The following is a 22,575-nucleotide window of genomic DNA, read 5'->3' as shown; positions in this document are numbered from 1 at the left end:
AGTTAGGACTTCTTAGACAAAAATCGTGCAATCAAATAGGAGTCTGTTGTCTGATGGGTGTCAATTAACCTAATACAACGGGTGTTTGAACAGAAAGGTAGACATTTGGCTTCCCTTAGTTATACTGGATTGATAAACCAAGGCGTTTGAGTGACAGCATCTCCGCCCTTAGGAGGTAATTGAGGAGGTAGAAAGCGTTTTTTTTGTGTAGTAACAGACCAGTTAGGTTGGACACCAAAGGAATATGCCCCGCAGTAAAGGGCTCCTGACATATAAAAATAATTAACCATCCCCCTTATTTTAATTTATTTCAAAATAGGTAGGAAGTTTTAGAGTATTTTGAGGGAAAGGACACAGTTTAGTTTATAATTATTTCCTTTTGTTTCTGACAAAAAAGGAAAAGGGATAAGATATTAGAAAATGGAATTTAGAAGGATCTAAAAGCAGTGTTGTGGAGCCGTTTGATTTTGTTGCGAATCCGACTCCGGCTCCACGGAGCCGCCTCTGAAAATAACGGCTCCAACTCCGGCTCCTAACTAAAATTAAAAAGAAACATTTTTCTCAAGAAAAATGGACTTGAATTGCTTAAAAGGGTTTACAAATTATAAAAGAGGGGGGGCGAAAGTGACACTTTTTGAAACCAAAACTAAAAGTCAAAGGAACTCAACTAAAAAAAGAGTTACAGGTCTGACATTTTGCATGGCAGTTGCATTATAGGGGTACAATGTGGAACTGTGAAGAAACGGCGGCGCAACCGCCGAAAACCGCCGAGAAAAGGCAAAAAAAATTCGGCGGGAAACGGCGGTTTTCGGCGGTTGCGCCGCCGTTTTTTCACAGTTCCATATTGTACCCCTATAAAGCAACTGCCATGCAAAATCTCAGACCTGTAACTCTTTTTTTTAGTTGAGTTCCTTTGTTGACTTTTAGTTTAGGTTTCAAAAAGTGTCACTTTCGCCCCCCCCCCCCCTTTAAACATTAAGTTTAATTAAGATTAAAATTTTTTCCAGATCCACAACACTGTCTACAAGAATCAATGCTCGCAAATATATTTGGTCAGTGTATATTTTATGTTGATGCTATTATTTTGCAACCAGGGGATTTAATAAAATTACTTTTAGCAATTTTGCTGAATAAAGATTATTCCATCTATTTATCCTTTCTTTGCATCTTTCATTTCTAATCATGCATCTTTCTTTATTTTAGATTATCACCAAAGATTTTTTCAATCTTTATTTTCTTTGTATAAAACGGCGTGCACAGGGTCTTGCCAGTGGGGTTTGCGAAGCGAAGAACTGCTAGGTGTACAATGCAGACAACATAGGGGGTGTTTTATTTTATTGTAAGTTAGTTGGATATACCCCCTTGATGTTCTAACTTTACATACCTAATCAATACACTCAGAAGTCCTAAAAGCGTCTTTTTGCTCAATTTAAACGTGGTGTGCATTTAATCTTTTTTGCTATCTTTTATTAAGACTCGGGGGCCGCGCGTCAGCCGTCTGTATCTATCTATCTACCTGAGAACGGGCATGCCAGCAAAAATGGAGTTGGGATCATCCTCAGCAGCACTGTTGACAGTATCTATCTATCTGTCTGTCTATCTATCTATCTACCTGAGAACGGGCATGCCAGCAATAATGGAGTTAGGATCATCCTCAGCGGCACTGTTGACGGTATCGTTGGCACCAATAACAAGTACAAGGTCAGTCTCGGGGAAGTCATCATTGATTTCATCCATCTCCAGTACTAGAAATTTATTGATTGAAAACACTTTTGTTAGCCCCGACGGGCTTAAGGCCCAGAATAACGAAACTGGTAGGTATTAATTTTATGTTTTTTTTTATATTTTAACATTCGTGGAAAACGATGCAATGATTTTCAAGTTTGGCCAATAACCGGTTCGAATCCATCGGATATTAATCGGTTTCGCCATACTGGAATAATAATAACAATTTTGTTTGAAAAATTATCATCTTGACTTAATTTAAGATATTGTTTTGTGATTAAATAACTTGGGTTAATAAAGTAATCTTGAATCATAACTTAACAGCTAAAGGTCTCGATAACTGTTGTCTTAATTTAGTTTCCTTTAAAGTGAAGCTTTGAATAGGTCCAGGATAGGTGTATAACTAATTTCTGGGATTGACCCTAGAGGCAACCAGGCTATCTATTCTATAAATAACTTACCAACATCATAAGGTACACCAGCCTCAGCCAGCAGGACGTTCAACTGTCCAGGCATTCTGCCAGCAACAGGGTGGATACCAAATCTAACATTCTTACCCTTCTTCCTACAAATTATAAAATTATCAGGGATCTAAAGGGATAAGACAACTGTCCAGGCATTCTACCGGCTACAGGGTGGATACCAAATCTTACATTCTTGCCCTTTTTTCTAGAATCAGATAGAAAATTTATATACCTAATGAATAGAACAGAGATAGACAGAATCAAGCATATATGATATGGAGTAAACAAATGTTGCTACATGCGATTTTAAAGCACTAAACCATTATTTTCTTTATAATCGATCACCCCACATCCCCCCCCCCCACTCCAGAATTTCTGCCCTTGGCCTTTGTGATACAATTTTACCCTCTAGGTATATTTTACTTTTCTTAATAAAATATATTATCTTGACCACATGGCAGACTGATGTAGCCGGACTGATAAAATATTACTGATAATATTATTACTTACTTGAGAATGTTGACCATCTCAGCGACGGGGTACTGACCCTTAGCAACAGCCAAGCCATATCCAGGTACAATAATAATATTCTTAGCATCAACCATAGCCTAGATAGATAGATAAATAATTAGGTATCCAGGTAAAATGATATTCTTAGCATCAACCATAAGCATAGATAGATAGATAGGAGTTCTTCTGGGATATAGGGTCAAGTCATAATGTGCTTGAACGTTGAGCTTGAGTTGGCCCTAGTTGCTATACAAAAGTGTCTCAGCCTACTTCATAGGTCCAAGCCCAAAGAAACTGGCTAATCAATCAAGCAATAGATAGATAGATAATATCTTATAACTAAAACTGTGCAAAAATGGAATTCAAAATGTGCAAAAACATCAATTTTAATTTGGCACAGTTTTACATCAAAACCAAAAATCTATGAGCCAAAAATTTTGATGAATTCAAGGAGTGCCAATTTTATTACAACAAAACCAAATGTACGAGTAAGGAATTTAAATCAATTTGCGAGTTATAAAGCAGAAAATACAAGAATCTCAAGTATTATACTTAATGTTGTGTTTTGGCGTTTAGTCAAACTGTTCTTAATTGGACTAATTCATATAAATACATTTGGTCAAAATTAAACTTAAAAGCGCATTTGACTAAACGTTAACACACAACTTTACAGATAATATTGATTAATTTAAATACACTAAAGAAGTTAATATAATTTAGGGGGGGGGGGGGATTAATCTATTTTCCATTATCTTCTCAGAGATGGTATAAAAAAACCACTTGGTTTACCAAAAAAAACAAGCTTAAAAAAACAAGGTGGGGATGTTTTTTTTTTTAAATATTTATACAAAGGCCTATCTTTCCAGTTATACCTTTTCATAACGTAAATAATACAGTAATAAATAACTGTCAAAAACCTAAATTACCGTATCACCAGGGTTGTCAAATCGGGCGGGCGCTTTTGGGCGGGCGGTTTTGGGCTGCCTTTTTTCGGGTCCTTTTGGGCAGATTTGGGGGGTGAGAAAAAGGGGGAGGGGGTAAAAAAAAGAGTGAGGAGGCAGGCCTATAATTTGGATATTATTAAAAAAACACACAAAAAACTGGTTTTTATAAAAAAAACCGGTTTAAACCAAAAAAAAAAAAAACTGGTTTGTTCTTTTAAAAATAAAAACCCTGGTTTTTTTTCCTATCTCTGTATCTTCTCCCTGTATTCCTGAGTTTAATGTATTTGGCGAATGACAATTTGGTTTAACAAAACCAACCAATTTCTTTTACTACCACCAGGTTGCCGTTTAACAGATTTTAAGAGCAACACATTTTTTTCATTTAAAAAGAAAGTATATTACTTAGGAAGAAAGGATATTTTGAGACAAGAAAGTTTTATTTTCATTTGATTCTATATACCAAATCTGTTGGAAAGGAACAAAAATGTATCCCCCAATTATTATTAACAAAATTATCCCATATGTTCTATTGGTGGAAAAGCTTAGACATATGTACTTTAAACAGAATAAGTTATGGTTAATAAAATTCCCGAAAAAATGAGAAAAAAAACTTGAAAGTTGAGAGCCATGTTAAGTAAGATTGGACAAAAATACTCCCTTGAACAAATACAAATGTTTGCTTAGTCTAGGTACTAAGGGCGTGCCTAACATTTGAGATGGAGTGGGGTAAACATGTAAATACCTACTGAAAACTTTTCTTGAAAACTATACATTAGTGAATTGTGATTGGTTGTTTCAACCTTTAATTTGAAAGTCCCCAAAGTTGTTAGGCCAACGAATAAAAAAACGTTATTATAAAACTTTGGGGACCAGTGTAATAAACAATCCATCGACCCCTCTCTCTCTGACAACTACCCCTAATCCTGACTTCGCCTTTTCAAGTTACAAATTCTGTCAATTTTTAAATACAACAAGAATGACAATGTAGAAAAATCAAACTTAAGAAGAAAATTTAATTTATACACCAACGACTTATTAAAAAAATATTCAATCTACTTCGAATAATGTCTTAACAAACTAAACTACACCAATAAAGTTTTAAATATTTAGAATTAACCTTTACAAGTATAGGTATTTTCCAATAGTTGATTGAATGCGCTGTACGAACGAAAAAGTCCATATAATAGAAAGCTTCGCTATAAATTACATCTTTTATCTAGCCATCTATCTTTGTTTTGACTAGACTTAATTATTTGTTTTTCTAGTTATACAAAAGACGGGGTTTTTAATGCAACCATCTCGTAATCAATGTATAAATGGCACTTAGAATTCGAATTTTGATCTGAAATTTTGCATGAGTAATCCTTGGTAGGTATATTTTCCCTAATTCGAACAAAAAGTTTGAAAAGTAGCAGCTAACGGCTGGCGGCTCATCCGTTTAGCCATTTGTTGGGTATTTTCAAGCGAAATCCATCACGAAACCTCTCTCCACATAATGCTCTTTTCCGATCCAAAACGTTAGAAATCTAAAAAATGTTTTTTTTGTATCATTTCACATGATTTAAAGCAAAAATATGTTTTAAAAAGTTGATTTCTACGTTATTTATGACAGATTTGCCCTGAAAATAGCCATAAAACGGCTAAACGGCTGAGCCTACCAAGGATTACTCAAGCAAAATTTCAGATCAAAATTCGAATTTTAAGTGCCATTTATACATTGATTACGAGATGGTTGCATTAAACCCCCCCCCCCCCCTTTAACAAAAGAAATAGTATTTTAAATTAGGAATCCTGAGAAGTAAATGTTTTACTTATAAAAAACAAAAAGCCGCAATATAAGGTTTTTAAAAAAAAATATAATAATCCTAAACCTCTATATTGATGTTAAACATGAATTATTTATTAATTCCACTAATTATATATAACAAATTGTATATAGGTACATTACATTAAGCTAATTATATTTAATTACCAAGTGTAATAAATATGTAATTCAGCATCCCTGGTAAAAAATTTCCATTTTTTGAGTATAACATCAATATCTTTTTGTATGGTAGTAATACTTAACTAGATTAGAAAGATGAAAGATAACACAACCAGACGTTAATCTAGATCAAGTAACACGTAATAAAGGTAAATCTTCACTTTAAAGTAGTAGGACGTCTATGAATGTCCGTCTGCAGCTTAAGATCGACAAGGTTGTGCTTTTCATGAAATATATCCTGTTGTTATAAGCTATTTTCAGGGGGGGGGGCATAGCACAACCTTTCCCACCCTACTTTTTTTGTTTCTAACTATTTATTAAAGAAAATTAAAATATTCTGTTTTTGGTAGCTTAAAATTGATTGAGGGAACGGATGGAAGGTAAGAAAAACTACAAACTACAAGCTAATCCATACTTCCACTCAATCCAATATTTATATACAGGAAATTAATTTTGTTAACAAATACTTGATCAGTAATTTGTGTTACTTAGAATATAACAAAGCTTTCGATGTAATGAAACAGAATAAAGATAAATATGAAAATTTTTCAACTCGAGATTAAGTAAAAAATTAGGGCCCACCAGATTTTCTTTCTATGAAATATCCCTTACGACGAACCCAAATCTGTCCTACTTTGAGAAAGACGATTCCAGTGACGTCATATACGTTTCGGGAAAGAAAAAGAGAAGGGGGGAAATTTTTTTCAAAAGAGATAGGAGAAAAGGGAAGAGATTTTCTTCCCCCCTTCCCTAAACGTATATGACGTCACTGGAATCGTCTTTCTCAAAGTAGGACAGATTGGGGTTCGTCATCCCTTACACATTATTCAAATAGAAACCAGGGAGGAGGTTGATATTGGAATGTTTGTTACAGTAATCCCAAAAGTTTTATGATAACGTTTTCTTATTCGTTGGTTTAACAACTTTAGGAAATTTTATTTTGATTGGTCGGTTCATTAAGATGGGTGTTCAAAAGTTTTAACCACTAATTAAAATCGAAAGTAGGAGAAATTTTGTGTATAATTATTAGGGATGTACATCAATTTTTCTGCCATTACCTTATCCCTTTAGATCCCTGAATAGAAACACCTCTTGAAGAGTATAAAGAAGATAACAAGAAATGTGGCACAAAAACATATCAAAAGAAATTTCTTTTCAAAACCTTTATTTCTACTCACTACCCTGTAATCAACTTTTCTTTTCTGAGAAGTAAGTTAATGTTCATGTGTAAGTATTAAAAGAATGGATGTACAATATACGTGGGAAAATTGTCGACAATTTAGTTTGCCAACGTGAATCTCATTTATTGGTCAGTTCGTTCATTCAGTAGGAGGGGAGGTGATGGGGTAAAAGGGTGGAAGTGGGAAATCTTCATTTAGCCTGATGCGTATTTCACTTGAAAATCTGGTGTAAGATCTAAATAATAATAAATCATTTGTTAAGAGTAAGATCTCTTAAACGGCTAGATCAATCTATCCACAATTTGTTGAAAGTTAGAGAGTTTTTATTTTGTCTTTAGCTTATGATTTCGAAAACCTTAAATTGATTAAGTTCTTCATTTTGGTGAACCTTCAAATATACCCTGGGATGGTTTCAGGCTTTAATTTTTATTTTGAGGCTTTTGATAGATAAAGCCTATTTTTTTGTCTTTGCCTACCCCTTCATATACCCCTACGGGCCGCAGCCGCAAGCTACCTTTTTCTTTATCTATAGCCATCCAAGTTTGGAATATATAGAGGTAAGGAGGAAAAAGTTTTAAAGTTTCTACTTGAAATTCTGAGCTAGTTTATATTGAAATGTTTCAGTTTAGATTGTTAGAAAAGCAGCCACTCTAAACTTACAAATGTCCGTATGTCCTTCACTCTTCAAGACTAATTTGAATTAGGGATTATTCAAGCAAGCTACCTTTCTCTTTATCTATAGCCATCCAAGTTTGGAATAAATAGAGGTAAGGAGGAAAAAGTTTTAAAGTTCCTACTTGAAATTCTGAGCTAGTTCATATTGAAATGTTTAAGTTTAGATTGTTAGTATCGCAGCCACTCTAAACTTACAAATGTCCGTATGTCCAGTACTCAAAAGACTAATTTGAAAAAGACTATTATCATTGATCATTAAATACGTGATTTTTTCAGTTAGAACATAAATAAATGAAAATCAAACTATGTTGCAATACCAAATTTTAGAGACCCTTTTCGGCGCTGATCTAACCTGAATTTCTGAACAAATATCAGACTACCCCTTTCTTTTTTTCCCAATGTATTTAAGAGATAGGGAGGGTTCTGTGTTCAACAAGGCACAAGGGAAATCACCACTTTTTTAAACAATGTTACATATATAATCTACTATCTACTATGTATTTATCTTGATGGTAGTTTGATACTTATGTCAATAAATGTTCTTGTAAAGATAAGAATACAGGAAGAGAGGGGTCAATGGGCTGTTTATTACACTAGTCCTCAAAGTGCTATATGTTTTCTTTCTCGTTGGCTTAACAACTTTGGGGACTTTGGTGAAATTTTGATTGGTTGGGTTATCAAGATGAGTGTTCAAACGTTTCAACAACTAAATTTAATCTACAAAAGGGGTAGTTTTGTGTATTATTATTGGGGATGTACTTCAATTTATCTGCCATTGTCTTATCCCTTTTGATCCTTGATCATACAGGAAGTTACACCATCTGAATTAACAATATCTAATTGTAATTTCAATTCAGGTCGTGATAATTACAATTCCATCACAGCTTCGATTATTTTTCGCTGGTTACAAACCGGTTTTGATCAGTGTTGAAACCAGAACTAGTTAGGTGTTATTAAAATAAGCTAACAAATTAACAAAGCCTAACACTTGTCACTCTCCTAAGAAAAATGTAAAAAAACACTTACGGCGACAGTCTGGTCAATGTTCCATTCAGTGGCGGTACCGGTAATTTCCATGGGCTTGCCTCCAGCGGTTGAGGATGTTCCGAAACCTCCAAGGATAACGTTAGGCAGAGATCTGAAAATGTTCAACTTTAGTATTTAATTTTTAATAGCAGCTGCGCATCTGGTATATAGGATTTTGTATTTGAAGTAGAAAAATAGTACTAAACCTATCTCAAAACCCATGCGAAGCTTCTCTTAAATAGAAAACTCAATAGGTTAAATAGTTTTGGAAATATTATAAACTCAGAAACCAAAAAAACGTTAAATATTTAATTCAGGTTTTTCAAAAATTGAGTTTAGTATTTACCGATTTGTGTTTTTTCCTTTGCAGGACGATTAGGAATAAAACCCATAGTTTTTTAAATATAAATTTAGCCTGTACAAAGATGTTAGTTTGATTAAGTAGCCTTGGGTTGAGATGTATCAATAGTTTTTTAAAACTATTGCATAACTTTTTTGTCTATAGGCACCGCAGAATAGTTATTTCTCGCATCGCATTATAAACAGCTTTCCGCGGATATAAATGTACAATTATAAGATTAAACTATTTTTGTTAGCTCCAATAAATATTTATAATATTTCAATATTATGATTATACATTTTTAAATTCGTAGAAAACTAGATTAAATACGATACGATACATGATTTTTCTGTATGGCTAAGAACCGGTTCTAATCCAGGGGATATTAATCGGTTTAGAAGCTACACTGGAAAATTGTTTACCTGTTCATAGCGACACACATGATGTAGGAGAGGATAGCACCGGAGGCACCAATCAGAGATCCGACAACGGTCATCAGGTTGTTGTTCAACATGAAGCCCTCGGCGCACAAAGCCCAGCCGGAGTAGGAGTTCAACACAGTGATAACAACTAGGAAAGACAGGTTTCAATAAATTAAATGATTTATGGCAGTATCCCACATGTATAATATTGACAACACAAACTTTTCCCCTATACCTAACCCCTGCAGGGCTGCAAAAAAACTTACTATAACCTTATATAACCTGACTTAACCTAACATAATAAACGGTCATCAATTTGTTGTTCAACTTGAAGCCCTCGGCGCACAGAGCCCAGCCGGAGTAGGGTTCAACACAGTGATAACAACTAGGAAAGACAGGTTTCAATAAATTAAATGATTTAAGGCAGTTTTCCTAATGTCCAATTTGAACCAAAATCGAACTATTTGAAGAAAATACTTATTGAAGGTATTGTTAGGTTGAGCAAAGGTTAGAAGAGGCCAGGGATCGGAAGCCTCACGTAAGCCGCGCATAAGCCTCAGTTTTAAACCTGCTTGTGAGCAGAAAAAAAAATTAAGAAAGAAGGATTGTCTACTAAAGAGCCGTTTTATACATCCAGCTGAATTTTATAGTGATAAAATCACGATTTCACTGAGGCTTACACGCGGCTTACGTGAGGCTTCCGATCCCTGGAAGAGGCCCCTCGGGATGATAACCCATACGGATATGTTCTAGTTGAGTTAGGGTCCCCCACAGGGGCTTAAAGACAAGTTCTATGAGAAAAACGATTAAAAAAACCATTGATCTATCTTATTAATTTATTAGAACGTGCTATGATTGTTTAAAATTGCATAGAAACGGGAAATATCTTTTAAGTTTGACACAGACTTTTAACAGAATAGATAGTAGGTATTCATTAAAAAAGAAATAATCTGAAGTGATTTAAATGTTTTAAATATTGAAAAGAGATAGAACAAATGAAGTAAAAATTTAAAGTTTTCTTCATTAACGAAATCAGTGACTGCTTTGGATTAAATTTACCGAAAGTGGGCGTGATGCTGCTTTTCCTTCCTTATGTAGGATATAAAAAAAAATGGCAGCGATTAGGCGGCAAAATTAAACTTACCGGGCATATCAGCACCACCAATGGCCATAGTGAGAGTAACTCCCATAACTCCGGACAATGCAGCAGTTGTTCCGAGCATACTCATACCTAAACAAACATTTTTTCATGAAACCATCTATGAAAGTAAAATCAAGGAGAGACTTAATCTTGATAGGATTTTACACATAAAATTACTGCCCAAACTTTTCCACCAATAATCTAATGTGTAAGGATATGGAGCTCATTCCATAAGTATACAATGGCAATCTATGATCGAATCTCATCCCAGTGCATAGAGAAACATTTTCAATAAAACAACAACTACATAACAAACTTACCAGCATCGAATCCAGGGCTCATGAGGTAGTAACCCATGGCACCAGCATTAGCGGCCAGCAGGGAGGCATTCATGGCGTGGCGGCCAGGCAGCATCAGGGGGGCGGAGTCCAGAACTCCCTGCAGCTTGCCGTAAGCAATCAAAGAACCTAAAATTAAAAAAGGTATATATAAAGTTTTTAAATTAACAAGTTTACGCTTAGAATTCTAGCAATTCTTTTGAAATGAAATGAAAATAAATAAAGGGGCAATTTTATGTTTTTTGTTGTTTACTTCTTTAGGACGGTTCAGGTTAGGCTAAGTATATTGAGTATTGGATAGCCCCACAGGTATACAACCCCCCCCCCCCCCTCACATATGAAAACACATTTAAAATATAAAATCCTGAAAATGTTTTATATTATCTATTACAATCAAAGATGACTGTTAATACATTTGAATGAATACTGTTATGCATGAGCGAAAGAGAAGTCTAGAAAATTTGAATAACTCTGGCTAATTTACAAATGAGTGAACCTGTGAAAGTGACGCCTCCAATGAAGGTGCCGAGGAAGAGAGAGGTCTTGATCATGGTAGCGGCAGGGTCGGTAGCGAAGGTGGGGTAGTGGTCAATATAGGTAGAGAAGCAGGTCAGCACAGCGGCCATACCAACCTAAACAGATATGTATAATATATATATATATTATACTTTATATGGTTTTATTTGGAATTTGAAAAAAGAACAAAAACCTCACAATATTAAATGGGATATTGTTTCTTTGCAACCTTCTTTTGATCTTGGGTCTAACAAGTGTCAGCTTTGCTTAATGGATAAAGTTACAATTCTTAATTCTGACAAAAACTCATCTATCAACAAGCGGCATGAAATTTTCTCTAAATGTTTTCAGAGAAGAAATCATCTTTTGGCAATACTGTAGCTGTTTGACATAGTTTTTTTTATATATTGTAATACAATTTTTTTTAAATCCTCTTAAAAATTTGTAAAAAATTCACGAATTTATTTTTAATGAAAAAAAAATAGTATCTTTCTGATGATTGCAGAAGCATGAAACTCTGAGTAAATAAAATAAAAATTTAAAGATAAAATGTTGTTTTACTTTTAAGTATACTAGCGGCTACGCCCCTAGAGGCCTCTAGGGGCACTTGAGGAGGAGAGAGTCGAATTTAATAATTCAATGTCTTATTTTCGATTTAAAAAGAAAAAGTAAAAAAAAATTTTGGGGGGGGGTAGGGACGAAAAAAAAATCTTTTTTTTTGAAGGGGGGGATTTTTCATTTTTTGGGGGGGTTGGGGGTGTCCCACCCCCCTAGAAAATAGTTATAAACCTTCCCGGGACCTATGAGAAGCTACCCTGTTAAGGAGAACCCGATCGGTTCAGCGGTTAGCGAGATCCTTCGGTACAAACATACAAAAACACAAATACACAGACACACAAACATCCTGTTACTTTATTATAAGGATACTATATAATACGTACATAGAAAAGTCACATTTCTTGAATTCCCTATGCTCTAATTAGAGTAGATAATAATAGCAAATCTTAATTTTAAAATCGCCTTCGAAGCAGCTGAGATCCAAAACCCCATTTTTATAAGACCGGTTTATGACAGTTTACAATTTTTAAAGTGACCATCCATGATACATTTTTATGTAATGCAAAAGGTATACTAAATCAAAATCATCTTCCTATATCTACAATAAATACAATATTATCCTCAGAATAAATCAATAAAAATCTGCAAAAAAAAGTTAAACTTCAGCAATGCACTTTATTTTGACAAAGACAGATAGTTTTTGATTCAATGTTCTGCAATTTCTATCTTTGTGGAACTGTAACAAAATATATCTTATGAAATAAACAAGGATGGCTAGTTTAATTGGCAATGAAGCCTTAAGAGAAGCAGTTCTAAAGTGAAAAGCAAAAAACTAATTGTTGTGGATTCGCAACATTTATTGCATTTATTGGCAATAAGTTGCATATTCGCAATAAGAAACTAGGGCATTTAATCATGATTCCATAAATGGGGATTGTTTCGGGGAGGGAGGGGACATTGGGCTGTTAATTACACTATTCCCCAAAAGTTTTATAACGTTTTCTTATTCGTTGGCTTAACAACTTTGGGGGCAAAAGTTTCTATCACAAATAGTAATCTGCAGAAAGGGTAATTTATGTATCATCAATGTAGATGTTTATCAATTTATTGGCAATTGTTTTATCCCTTTAGATCCCTGGGATGTTTCAAGATAAGAAAAGGATAAGGCTATTTTGGATCTAAAAGAAACAGTATAATGTTAGTGTTATATAATAATATAAAAAATCGAGAAAGAGACAAAAGAGTTTACGAAAAGGGACTTAAAAGAAATTAAATTAACTCTTTTTATGATGTTAAACCTTTACCTAAATAAAAAAATTTTCTTTACTAATAATATTTGACAGTTGTAAACAACTTTAGTAAATCCCCTTCTCCAACAAAAATATTGTTTTTTTATTTATTAAAAGAGAAGCTATACTTAATTTAGGGTCTTTAGTTCTGTCCGTAGAATTTTGATAGAATGGTCATGTAAGTTTAAAACCTTGCACGAGTCCTTGAACAATAGGGCTTGTTTTAAGGCGTAGCAAATATGTCCATGCACCCCCATTTTAAATGTTTACTTTCAGCATTACTGAAAAAATTTAACATACATTCATAGCCCTTCATTTTGACTAGACTATTTTTAATAACGTTTGTCCTTGCGACGCTTTTTTATATATTGGCATCCTTGTTACTAATATAGAACAGTAAGAGATGGCAATATTTCAACTAAATCTGTCTATGACATATCTAACACGAAACTATAAAAGTATATAATGGTATGTCATCACTACCGCATATTGTCAAGTACTTCATATTTGCAATAGGGATGCCAAAATTCACAGAGAGAGAGAGGGGACAATTAGCTGTTTATTACAAAAATCCCCCAAGTTTTAAAACAATGTTTTCTTCTTGTTTTTTTCAAGTACTTCAAAGGGGGGAGGCGAATGTGCCACTTTTTGAAACCTAAAGTAAAACGCGCATGATCTCAGCCCATAAAAGAGTTACAGCTATAAAATTCAGCACAGCAATTGCTTTAGTGGAGAACAATATGGAACTGTGAAGAAATTGCGGCGGAACCACAGATAACCGCCATTTCCCGCCGAAATTTTTTTTGCCTTTTCTCGCCATAATAGACAATTTTCAATCTGAGAATTTTTTTTTAAAATTTCCCCTATACTTTCACTTGACACAGGCAGACAAAGTAAATTATTAAATTGAAAATATGATACACAAGACTGAAAAGATGGAACACACTATATAACACCCAGGAAGTAAAGTCATTTTAAAATAAAAAATATCTTTGATTTAGATTAAAACATTATTTTGTTTATTAAATGGCCTGAAAGCCGCAATCGCAGCTGTATCAAAACATAAGCGCTCTTCCAATCCGCAGCACTATCCGCCAATAACTCAACAATCCAATGCCCATCTGTAGCCGCATTTATAAGATTAGCGTTGATATACCAAAACGTGAAATACAAACAATTAGATTTTAAATCAGTTTTCAATGTTAAGAATTAGCGAATGCAAAACTCTCGATTTCAATAGGCTATCTAGATATTAAGATTAACCGAAGTTATTTAGATTTCATTGAATAATAGACTGTTGTCCGCGGATAGGAAAAGAAAAGTACGTGCGATACGTATTTCTGTAGTTTAGCTCAGAACCAGTCTTCTATCAGCGGAAATTAATCGAATTTAGAGCAAAGTTGAAAAAAAATATCTCGAACGGTACATACTTTTTATTACTGATAAATAAACACTTTCTATTATTTTTTCTCTTTCTTTTGCAACAATGAAATATATTTAAGATTTATTGATAGCATTTTAGAGATGCTATTTTACAAAAATTTATAAATAGAAAATGTTGATAAAAGCTGAATGCACCTTCATATAAAGACTATCCCCACAAAAGTCTTAAATTGATAATACTAGCCAAAAAATGAGATAAAAAACAGCAACATTTTTAAGGTTGGGCAACTTTTTGATATGTAATCTGTAACAAATAATAAAAGTTTTCATACCTAAGATTTATCTTTTTTTAAACGATGATAAAAATTGTAAAATAAAGTAATGGGTAATAGTGTGGCCCAAATGAAGGTCTAAATCGCTTTTCAATGTGCGCAATGTAAAAATAGGTTATGTATTGTTTGTAGATTTTAGCCCTATAATTGATTTTAAGAAAAAATCTATCGCTATCTCGTCAAATGCATTTTTATTTTCATTCTTTCTTCCCCAATTAATATAGCCTAAACCAGATATAAAGCAAAACATCAAATTTTCTGTCTGTTTGTTTACAAACATTGAAATAAAATATTAAAATCACCAGGAATAAACATATGAAGAAAAAAAGTATAAAAATTTATTTATGTACAATTACAATAATTTGGGAAAGCTAATTCATACTGCAAAATCATGTAAGAAAAATAATTAAAGATAAGCCTTACTCTTTATTCCTGGTTTAATAAAAAAACAATCAAATTATTTTTTGCAATATTAATTTTTTTATTAGTATGCTTTTTTTTAAAGTTGAATATGAGAATACGTATATTACATGTTTTTTTACCTTCATTTAATTTTTTATTTAAATAAATTGTCTCTTTATTGGCGACAATGTCTGTTGAGCCACGAAATTTATTAACAACACTTTTTCCTATCTTATGTCTTTAAAATGTATTTTTTTAGAGTTTTTCATAATTTCTCTTCTCATAAGACTAATAGCTACTGTTTTCGTTCAATTTCTTACACAAATTATCAATTTAAATAAAACAATGTTTTTAGACGTTTTTCGGAATTATTCGGCAGGAATGGCGGTTCTGCCTACTTTTTATAATTGCTTCATATTTAAACTTTTGTTACATTATTTTAGGTTGGCAGTTCTTTAATTATTTCTTGTTAAAATCATGAAAATATTCCGTTTTTTGATAAAAAGCTTAAGATTGAAATTTCGAGATCAATTTTCATTGTAGAGAGGTCTAGTTTTCACTAAAAGGTCTACATTTGAGCCGGTAACAACTTCAAGGTATGCGCAAATTGATATGGTAAAGATTTAAAAATTCATGTTTTTTTTGGGCCAGTCTAATGGGTAAACAAGGACGAAAAAGTGCAACTCTTCCCAATTTCGAAAAAGGCTACATACAATGTAGTGTTTAGGTCAGAACTCCTGCTTCATTAAGGCCGTATAGTTAGCTTTTTACTACTGCGCTATTTTTGGAAATACATAAACAAGAACAAAACCAATGCAAAGGAGCTTACCAGAGAGTGGAAAGCAGCGACAAGCTGGGGCAGGTCGGTGATCTCAATCCTCTTGGCAATGACGGAGCCGAGCAGACCACCGGCACCAGCGGTTCCGATCATCTGGGCCAATACCTAAGAAAAATAATATATTATATTAAAATCCAGGGATCTAAATGGATAAGACAATGGCCGATAAATCACCAATGATAAAACAAAAAGTTAAAGTAGTTAAAGATTAGTGGTTGAAAGGTTTGAACAGTCAACTAACTAAACCAACCACTCAATATTCAGTAAAAGTCTTCAAAGTTGTTAGCTAGGCTAACGAATAAGAATAGTCAATGTAAAACTTCGGGGAATGGTGTAATATCAGCCCATTATCATCTTTGCAATCTTATTTTAATATTTGAGAAATATAAAAAAAACAATCCAGATTTTTAGCAGTGAATTTTTCATTACTAATGAAGTAAAATCATTTAAATATGATATTGTAACTTTACTAGCTTCTAGGAGCTTTGTATTTGAAGTGGTAGGGACAAAAAAGAAAATAGCCTAAAACCATCCCAGAGAACTAAATTTATTAAGTAGTTATCGAAATATTAAGCTACCGACAAAAATATCTTACTTCTTTCAATCATAGGATTGCCAAAACCTATCATAAAAGTGACGAACATACCCAAGTATTTAAATATACTTACTTCAGGGGAAGGCTGGAGAAGACCGAGGGTGGCAGCGATACCGCTGCTCACACCAATCATACCGAGAGCATTGCCGAGCCTAGCGGTGGGCTGGGCAGAGAGACCGCCAAGGGCACCAATGCAGCACAGGGAGGAGGTCAGGTAGGCCATCTGGTGCACCTCAGGGTAACCCTTGAAACAATTCAAAATTAAGTTAAAAGAAAGGTAGCGTTGATTGTCTATAGGATGCTTGACCATTAGAGTAAAACACTAGAGGGGGTAGAGGTTTAAATACTGTATATCTCCTTCCCAAAGACCCTGTGCCAGCTTTCAATAGGAATAGCGTCGGGAATATTAACACAGCCTAATAGCAGAAAACAATTTGCTATTACAAAAAAGGTCTTTAAAAAGGGGAGGAGGGGTGTATTTATCTATATATACATTTAAAATATAAATATGTCGCTTAACCAGTTGCTAATTTAATCGAAATAAGACTATGAGTAGTATGTAGTGTACCTCTTCTAAGATCAGGGTAAAATCAAAGACAACAACTACCTTAATGTATTCAAGACGACATTTAGTAAACAAAAAAAATTGCGACAAATTTTCTGCATACCTGGGACACAGCCCATCCATAGGAGGCGAGGAAAGCAGAAGCAGGAATGCCATACAGGTAGTTGTATTCTGGGGGGTCGGTGGGACGCTTGAACATGTCCAACATTCTAAAATAAATAACAAAATGACAACGATCAAACACTTTATTTTAAACTGCGAACCAAAAAAATAGGCAAGTCTGAATTTTCAGAATATCAGCTTTATTATTCATTAAGGATGATTTTACTGTAATTAGGAAATGTAGATGCATCTTTTGGTTACAAGTTTCCACTGTTATTTTTTTATTAATCAGCACCAATGAATCACAAGATCTCAAAAACCGCATTTTGTATTTTTGTATTCATAGCAGCCTCGAGCCAAGCAGTATTAAAAAAAGAAAAAATTTCAATTTTATTTACTCCAATTTATAAAGTAAATTCTGTAGTTTTTAGAAGATGGTTTTATTGTTTGTCGGTAGGCTCCATTGGAGATTGCTATGACTACAAAAAATGGTACATAGGTTATTAGATAAGTTGTTGTAATGGGCATGTACTTAGATAACATTTGGCTCACCAAAAAAGTGAGGAAAAGTGCAAAAAAAAAACAGTTTTCCCATTAATTTTCTTTTATATTTGCATATCTTTTTGGTTCACCACCAAATGCTGTTTTTGAGATTTTGTGCTTCATTGGTGCTGATCAATAAGAAATTAACAGTGGAAACTTGTAACCAAAAGATGCATCTACATTTCATATTTACAGTAAAATCATCCTAAATGAATAATAAAGCTGATATTCTGAAAATTCAGACTTGCCTTTTTTTTTGGTTCGCAGTTTAGTCTGAAAACATCAATTTTTACTTCATTAGAAAAAAAGCTTTTTGCTATTAGAAATATTGAATGTAAAAATGTAGATTTAACAAATAAAGAATCCATTTTGACAACCAGCAAAGATTGGAGCAATGCTGAATTTAGGGTCATAAAACAATCAAACAACCACTCATCCCATTACTTACTTTCAAGACTATCTTTAAAATGTGCATTTTACTTAAAAGTTATCCACAACAATTTATTGAAGCTTTAAAAGTTATATTTATGAGATGTAAAGCTTGGTGATAACTACTTTTGACTTATTTTTTCAATACAATTATGTTTTTTTGATTGTCATAAGTAACACATTGACTAAAGTCATTAATATTTCAGATTTATCGATGCTAGTGTTTTCTCCCCTTGCTTATCGCTATCATAAAGTGGGTGAGTTTTACACAAAACTTTCTAATAGCCTAAAAACATTCTATGACCATTAGCAAACCTCCCTGAAAATTGTGTCATAAATAGTCCAGTTATTTAAGTGATCTTTCAAGAATACAAACACACACAAACCCAAATTAAAGATTATTTCAGCTCCAGACACAGAAAAAAAAAACATTTTAGTATTGGAATATTTTAGCAGGATAATTGTTTTTTAAATGTTTGGTTTGTGTTATCCTTTTTTTATTTAAAAGTTTGTCTACGTTTAGGGAATTTGGATGCAAGAATAAGTTGAGGATAAAAGTAATTTACCTACTCAAGGAGAGGTATAAGGAATCTTAAGTTCGAGTAAAATCTTTTTCAAATTCAAATTACACGGATTTACTTAGGCTTGTATATTTACTTGTTTTATATTTACTTGAAAGTTTCATTTTCCAACTTTCCTGACATTTTACAATGTAAATTTATAAAACCAATAACAGCACAAAAATGGTTTGTATATTTTCAAAAACTAGAGCTTATGGCGGTAAAAACAATTTACATAGAACTTTTATTAGGGTTTGCAATCCTAATCCGAAATTCGCCCAATTTTTAGACTTAAATTCTGAATCAGTTATTTAAATTACGGATTGTTAATTTTTTACTTTTGTAGCACTTAAAAAAAAATCTTTTTAAAATGTGGCAGACAGTAGCTTTTCATACTTATTTTAGGTTAGGTTAGGATAACAAATGATTGGTGTAGGGGCCAGAATTTTTTTAATTGAAACTAAAAATTTTTTATTTATCTTTATGTCAAACCACGTAATACTAAGTTTTGGCTAAAAAAAATATTTATCAAAGTTTGGAAATGCTTTGAAATAAGTTGTTTGTTGTAAACTATTGTATACACGTGGGACTTTACTTGGCTATGTGCATAAATGTTGCACGATTTTACTTTTTAAATATTTAATTTCTTGCATTAGTTTTTTTCAATTCTTTACTTAAAGATCAAAATGAAAAAAAATAATCGTTCCTTCAAGAGGATCTTAATTAAAATATTACAGTTTTATTTTAAAAGTTCCCACTAAAGAAAAGAGGATTTCAATTCCACTTACAATTTAATTTGCCAGTTTTTAAAAAAAATAATTAATTCTTTTTGGAATATATAATATATAGGATCCTTGTAAGTCAGTAATCACAAAATATTTATATATATCTACCAGTAAAAAAAACAGTCAGAATATTTGCTTGTAAAGTTCCCATTGCAAGTAATTGTACAATAAGAGGCTAAAATTAAAACCCGTTATTCTTTCAAAATCAACTATGGCTTTTTTTGCAAGATTTCTTCCTGCCACTGCGAATTTTAAAAGAAAAAAAGTTGATCCTCAAAATTTCAACTTTAGTGATACTTTTCTAATAGTTTATAGTCCACTAAGTCGTAAGCAGTAATAATTAAAATTAAGTCCCTTCTAACGAGATATTGGCAACTTTTTGCACACATTCTGGCAAACAGCAATTTATTTCCTTTATTTGAAGTTCTGGTTAATAACATTTTCATAAAAGTTTTCAGTAATAATCATTTAAGATCCATTGTTGAGAAAAAATAACTGAAAAAGTGTGTTTCTAAGCAAAATAAGATTAAAATCTAGGGAAGGATTTTAAAAATTTGCGATTTAATGGGAAAAAAGAATATTTTTTTGGCTTTTTGATAGCCTGAATATGTTTAATTTCGTTTTTTATATAATCTATTCTTTGAAAAGACATATATATAGCCTTTAAATTTTTATTGTTGATATTTCTAAACTATATAATCAATAAAATCAATGGAAAATAAAATAGTTTTATAAAACAAACTTTTGGAAAAGGTTTAACTTGTTATTTTGCTTGTATATTTATCATATTTGTTTACAGTTTATTGGTAAAGTGTGGTAATACTTTATTTCAAGTCTATTCCATTGTGCTGCACACCTTTAATACTCTTCTGGAAAATGAACGCAATTTCAGTTTTTCTTTCTGAAATAAAGCAAGTGTAGGTAACAAGGAACCATAGGTACCAATTATTATTTATACTAAAAATATGCAAATTTGTATGTGTAAGCAGGGATTTACAGGGATAAGACAATGGCCAATAAATTGATGTACCGCCCCAATGATGTTACACAAAATTCACCTTCTGTTGATAAAAATTAGTGGTTTAAACGTTTGAACACTCAACTTTATAACCCAATCAATCAGGATCAACTAAAGTCTCCAAAGTTTAAAAAGCGTTATTAAAAAACTTTGGGGACTAGTGTAATAAACAGCCCATTGTCCCCTCTCTCTCTGATGTGTAAGCCTGTACAGACAGAAATAGAGATGTCGTGAGTAGAAATAGAGTTTCTGTAAACTAACTGGTAAAATAAGACAAAGAAGAAGTAAAATGAACTTTCAACCATAAAGATTATTTATTGTTCTTTGATTTTTCAATATCTTATAAACAAAAGGTTATAATTTTGGAATTTATTAAAAAAAGAATCAGATCATTTTATTCCAATTGTGCATATTAAAGGCTATATTTAAACTAACAACTTTCTATGATGTATTTCTGACCTTCATATCGACTCTTTCCTATAATCTTTCTAAAATATGAACTAGGTTTTCAACAGAGAAACTCAACTAAGACATTTAGGAAATAACGTGTATTAATGTCATGTGCCTTAGTAGATGTTTTATTGTAAGTTTTAACTACATAATGCTTTAAAATAATTTTTTTTTCTCTAACATTTGACTAGCTTGGTATTTTTGCCCTTCTGATAATCTATAATACAAAGTAGAACGATGTCTGTCTGTTTGTTTGTAGCGAAGGATCTCGCTAACCGCTGAACCGATCGGGTTCTCCTTTACAGGGTAGCTTCTCATAGGTCCCGGGAAGGTTTATAACTGTTTTCTCGGGGGGTGGGACACCCCCAACCCCCCCTAAAATAAAAAATACCAAACCCCCCAAATTTTTTTTTTTAAAACTATATTTAAAACTAGCGGCTACGCCCCTAGAGGCCTCTAGGGGCACTTGAGGAGGAGAGAGTCGATTTTAATAATTCAATTTCTTATTTTAGATTTTAAAAGAAAAAGTAAAAAAATTTACGTTTGATGTTTGTTTTTCGTTGAACTCTTTCTAAAATTGAGAAATTTAAAAAAAAAATTATTTTCTCTAGGGAGGGTGGTGGTACCCTCCCCCAAAATAGTTATAAACCTTCCCGGGACATATAAGAATCTACCCTGTTAAGGAGAACCCGATCGGTTCAGCGGTTAGCGAGATCCTTCGATACAAACACACAGACACACAAACATCCTGTTACTTTATTATAAGGATAGTGGGGTCGACTAACCCCCCCCCCCAAAAAAAAATTCCCCCCCAAAAAAAAATTCCCCCCCAAAAAATTTTTTTTTCTTTTTTATTTTAAATCTAAAATACGAAAAATTGGTTTGATCAAACCTCTTGGGGCAAAGCCCCTATAGGCTAGGGGCGAAGCCGCTAGTTATACTATAATGCATGGACGTCTTTGAAACTATTTATTTGAGAAAAGTGGCAGGTTTCTCTCTAGGTTTTCTTACTTGCAGGATTTATGTATTCACAGGGAGGTCAGGGTTTACAAATATCAGAGAAAGAGAGGGGACAATGGGCTGTTTATTAAACTAGTCCACAAATTTTTATAATGAGGTTTTATTCGTTAGCTAAACAACTTTGGGAGCTTTAGTTAATTTTAATTGGTTGATTCATAAAGTTAAGTTTTCAAACGTTTCAACCACGAAATCTAACACTTCAGAAAGAGTGATTTTGTGTATCATCATTGGGAATGTACATTAATTTATCGGCCATTGTCTTATCCCTTTTAATTTCTTATTTTTAATCAAAGAACAAAGCTACTTTGAAATAATCCTTTTATAAAAGTAACATGATGTCTATCTGTCTTTGTGTGTACCAAAGGATCTTGCTAACTGCTGAAACGATAAGGTTCTCTTAACCCAGAAAAATAGGCCTTACAAATTATGACCCTACTACG

General features: G+C 32.9%; 1 protein-coding gene across 2 annotated transcripts in view; it reads right to left on the bottom strand.

The window, feature by feature from the left end:
* LOC145304530 (NAD(P) transhydrogenase, mitochondrial-like) overlaps nt 1–22,575 on the bottom strand; it is a 76,667-nt gene that overhangs the window by 5,705 nt on the left and 48,387 nt on the right. For both annotated transcript variants that reach the window (XM_080146429.1, XM_080146427.1), the window contains 11 exons: nt 17,332–17,437; nt 16,737–16,907; nt 16,060–16,173; nt 11,247–11,382; nt 10,733–10,879; nt 10,416–10,502; nt 9,272–9,419; nt 8,510–8,621; nt 2,700–2,797; nt 2,187–2,290; nt 1,613–1,745 (listed from right to left, as the gene is read on the bottom strand). In XM_080146429.1, coding sequence (XP_080002555.1) covers nt 1,613–1,745; nt 2,187–2,290; nt 2,700–2,797; nt 8,510–8,621; nt 9,272–9,419; nt 10,416–10,502; nt 10,733–10,879; nt 11,247–11,382; nt 16,060–16,173; nt 16,737–16,907; nt 17,332–17,437 — 1,356 coding nt within the window. The remainder of the gene's footprint in view (nt 1–1,612; nt 1,746–2,186; nt 2,291–2,699; nt 2,798–8,509; nt 8,622–9,271; nt 9,420–10,415; nt 10,503–10,732; nt 10,880–11,246; nt 11,383–16,059; nt 16,174–16,736; nt 16,908–17,331; nt 17,438–22,575) is intronic.

Source organism: Acartia tonsa, chromosome 13 (genome assembly GCF_053477335.1).
Source record: "Acartia tonsa isolate MP-2025a chromosome 13, ASM5347733v1, whole genome shotgun sequence".
Lineage (NCBI taxonomy): Eukaryota > Metazoa > Arthropoda > Copepoda > Calanoida > Acartiidae > Acartia > Acartia tonsa.
Note: the sequence above shows the minus strand (reverse complement) of the source record. Positions and strands in the feature narration are given on the sequence as shown.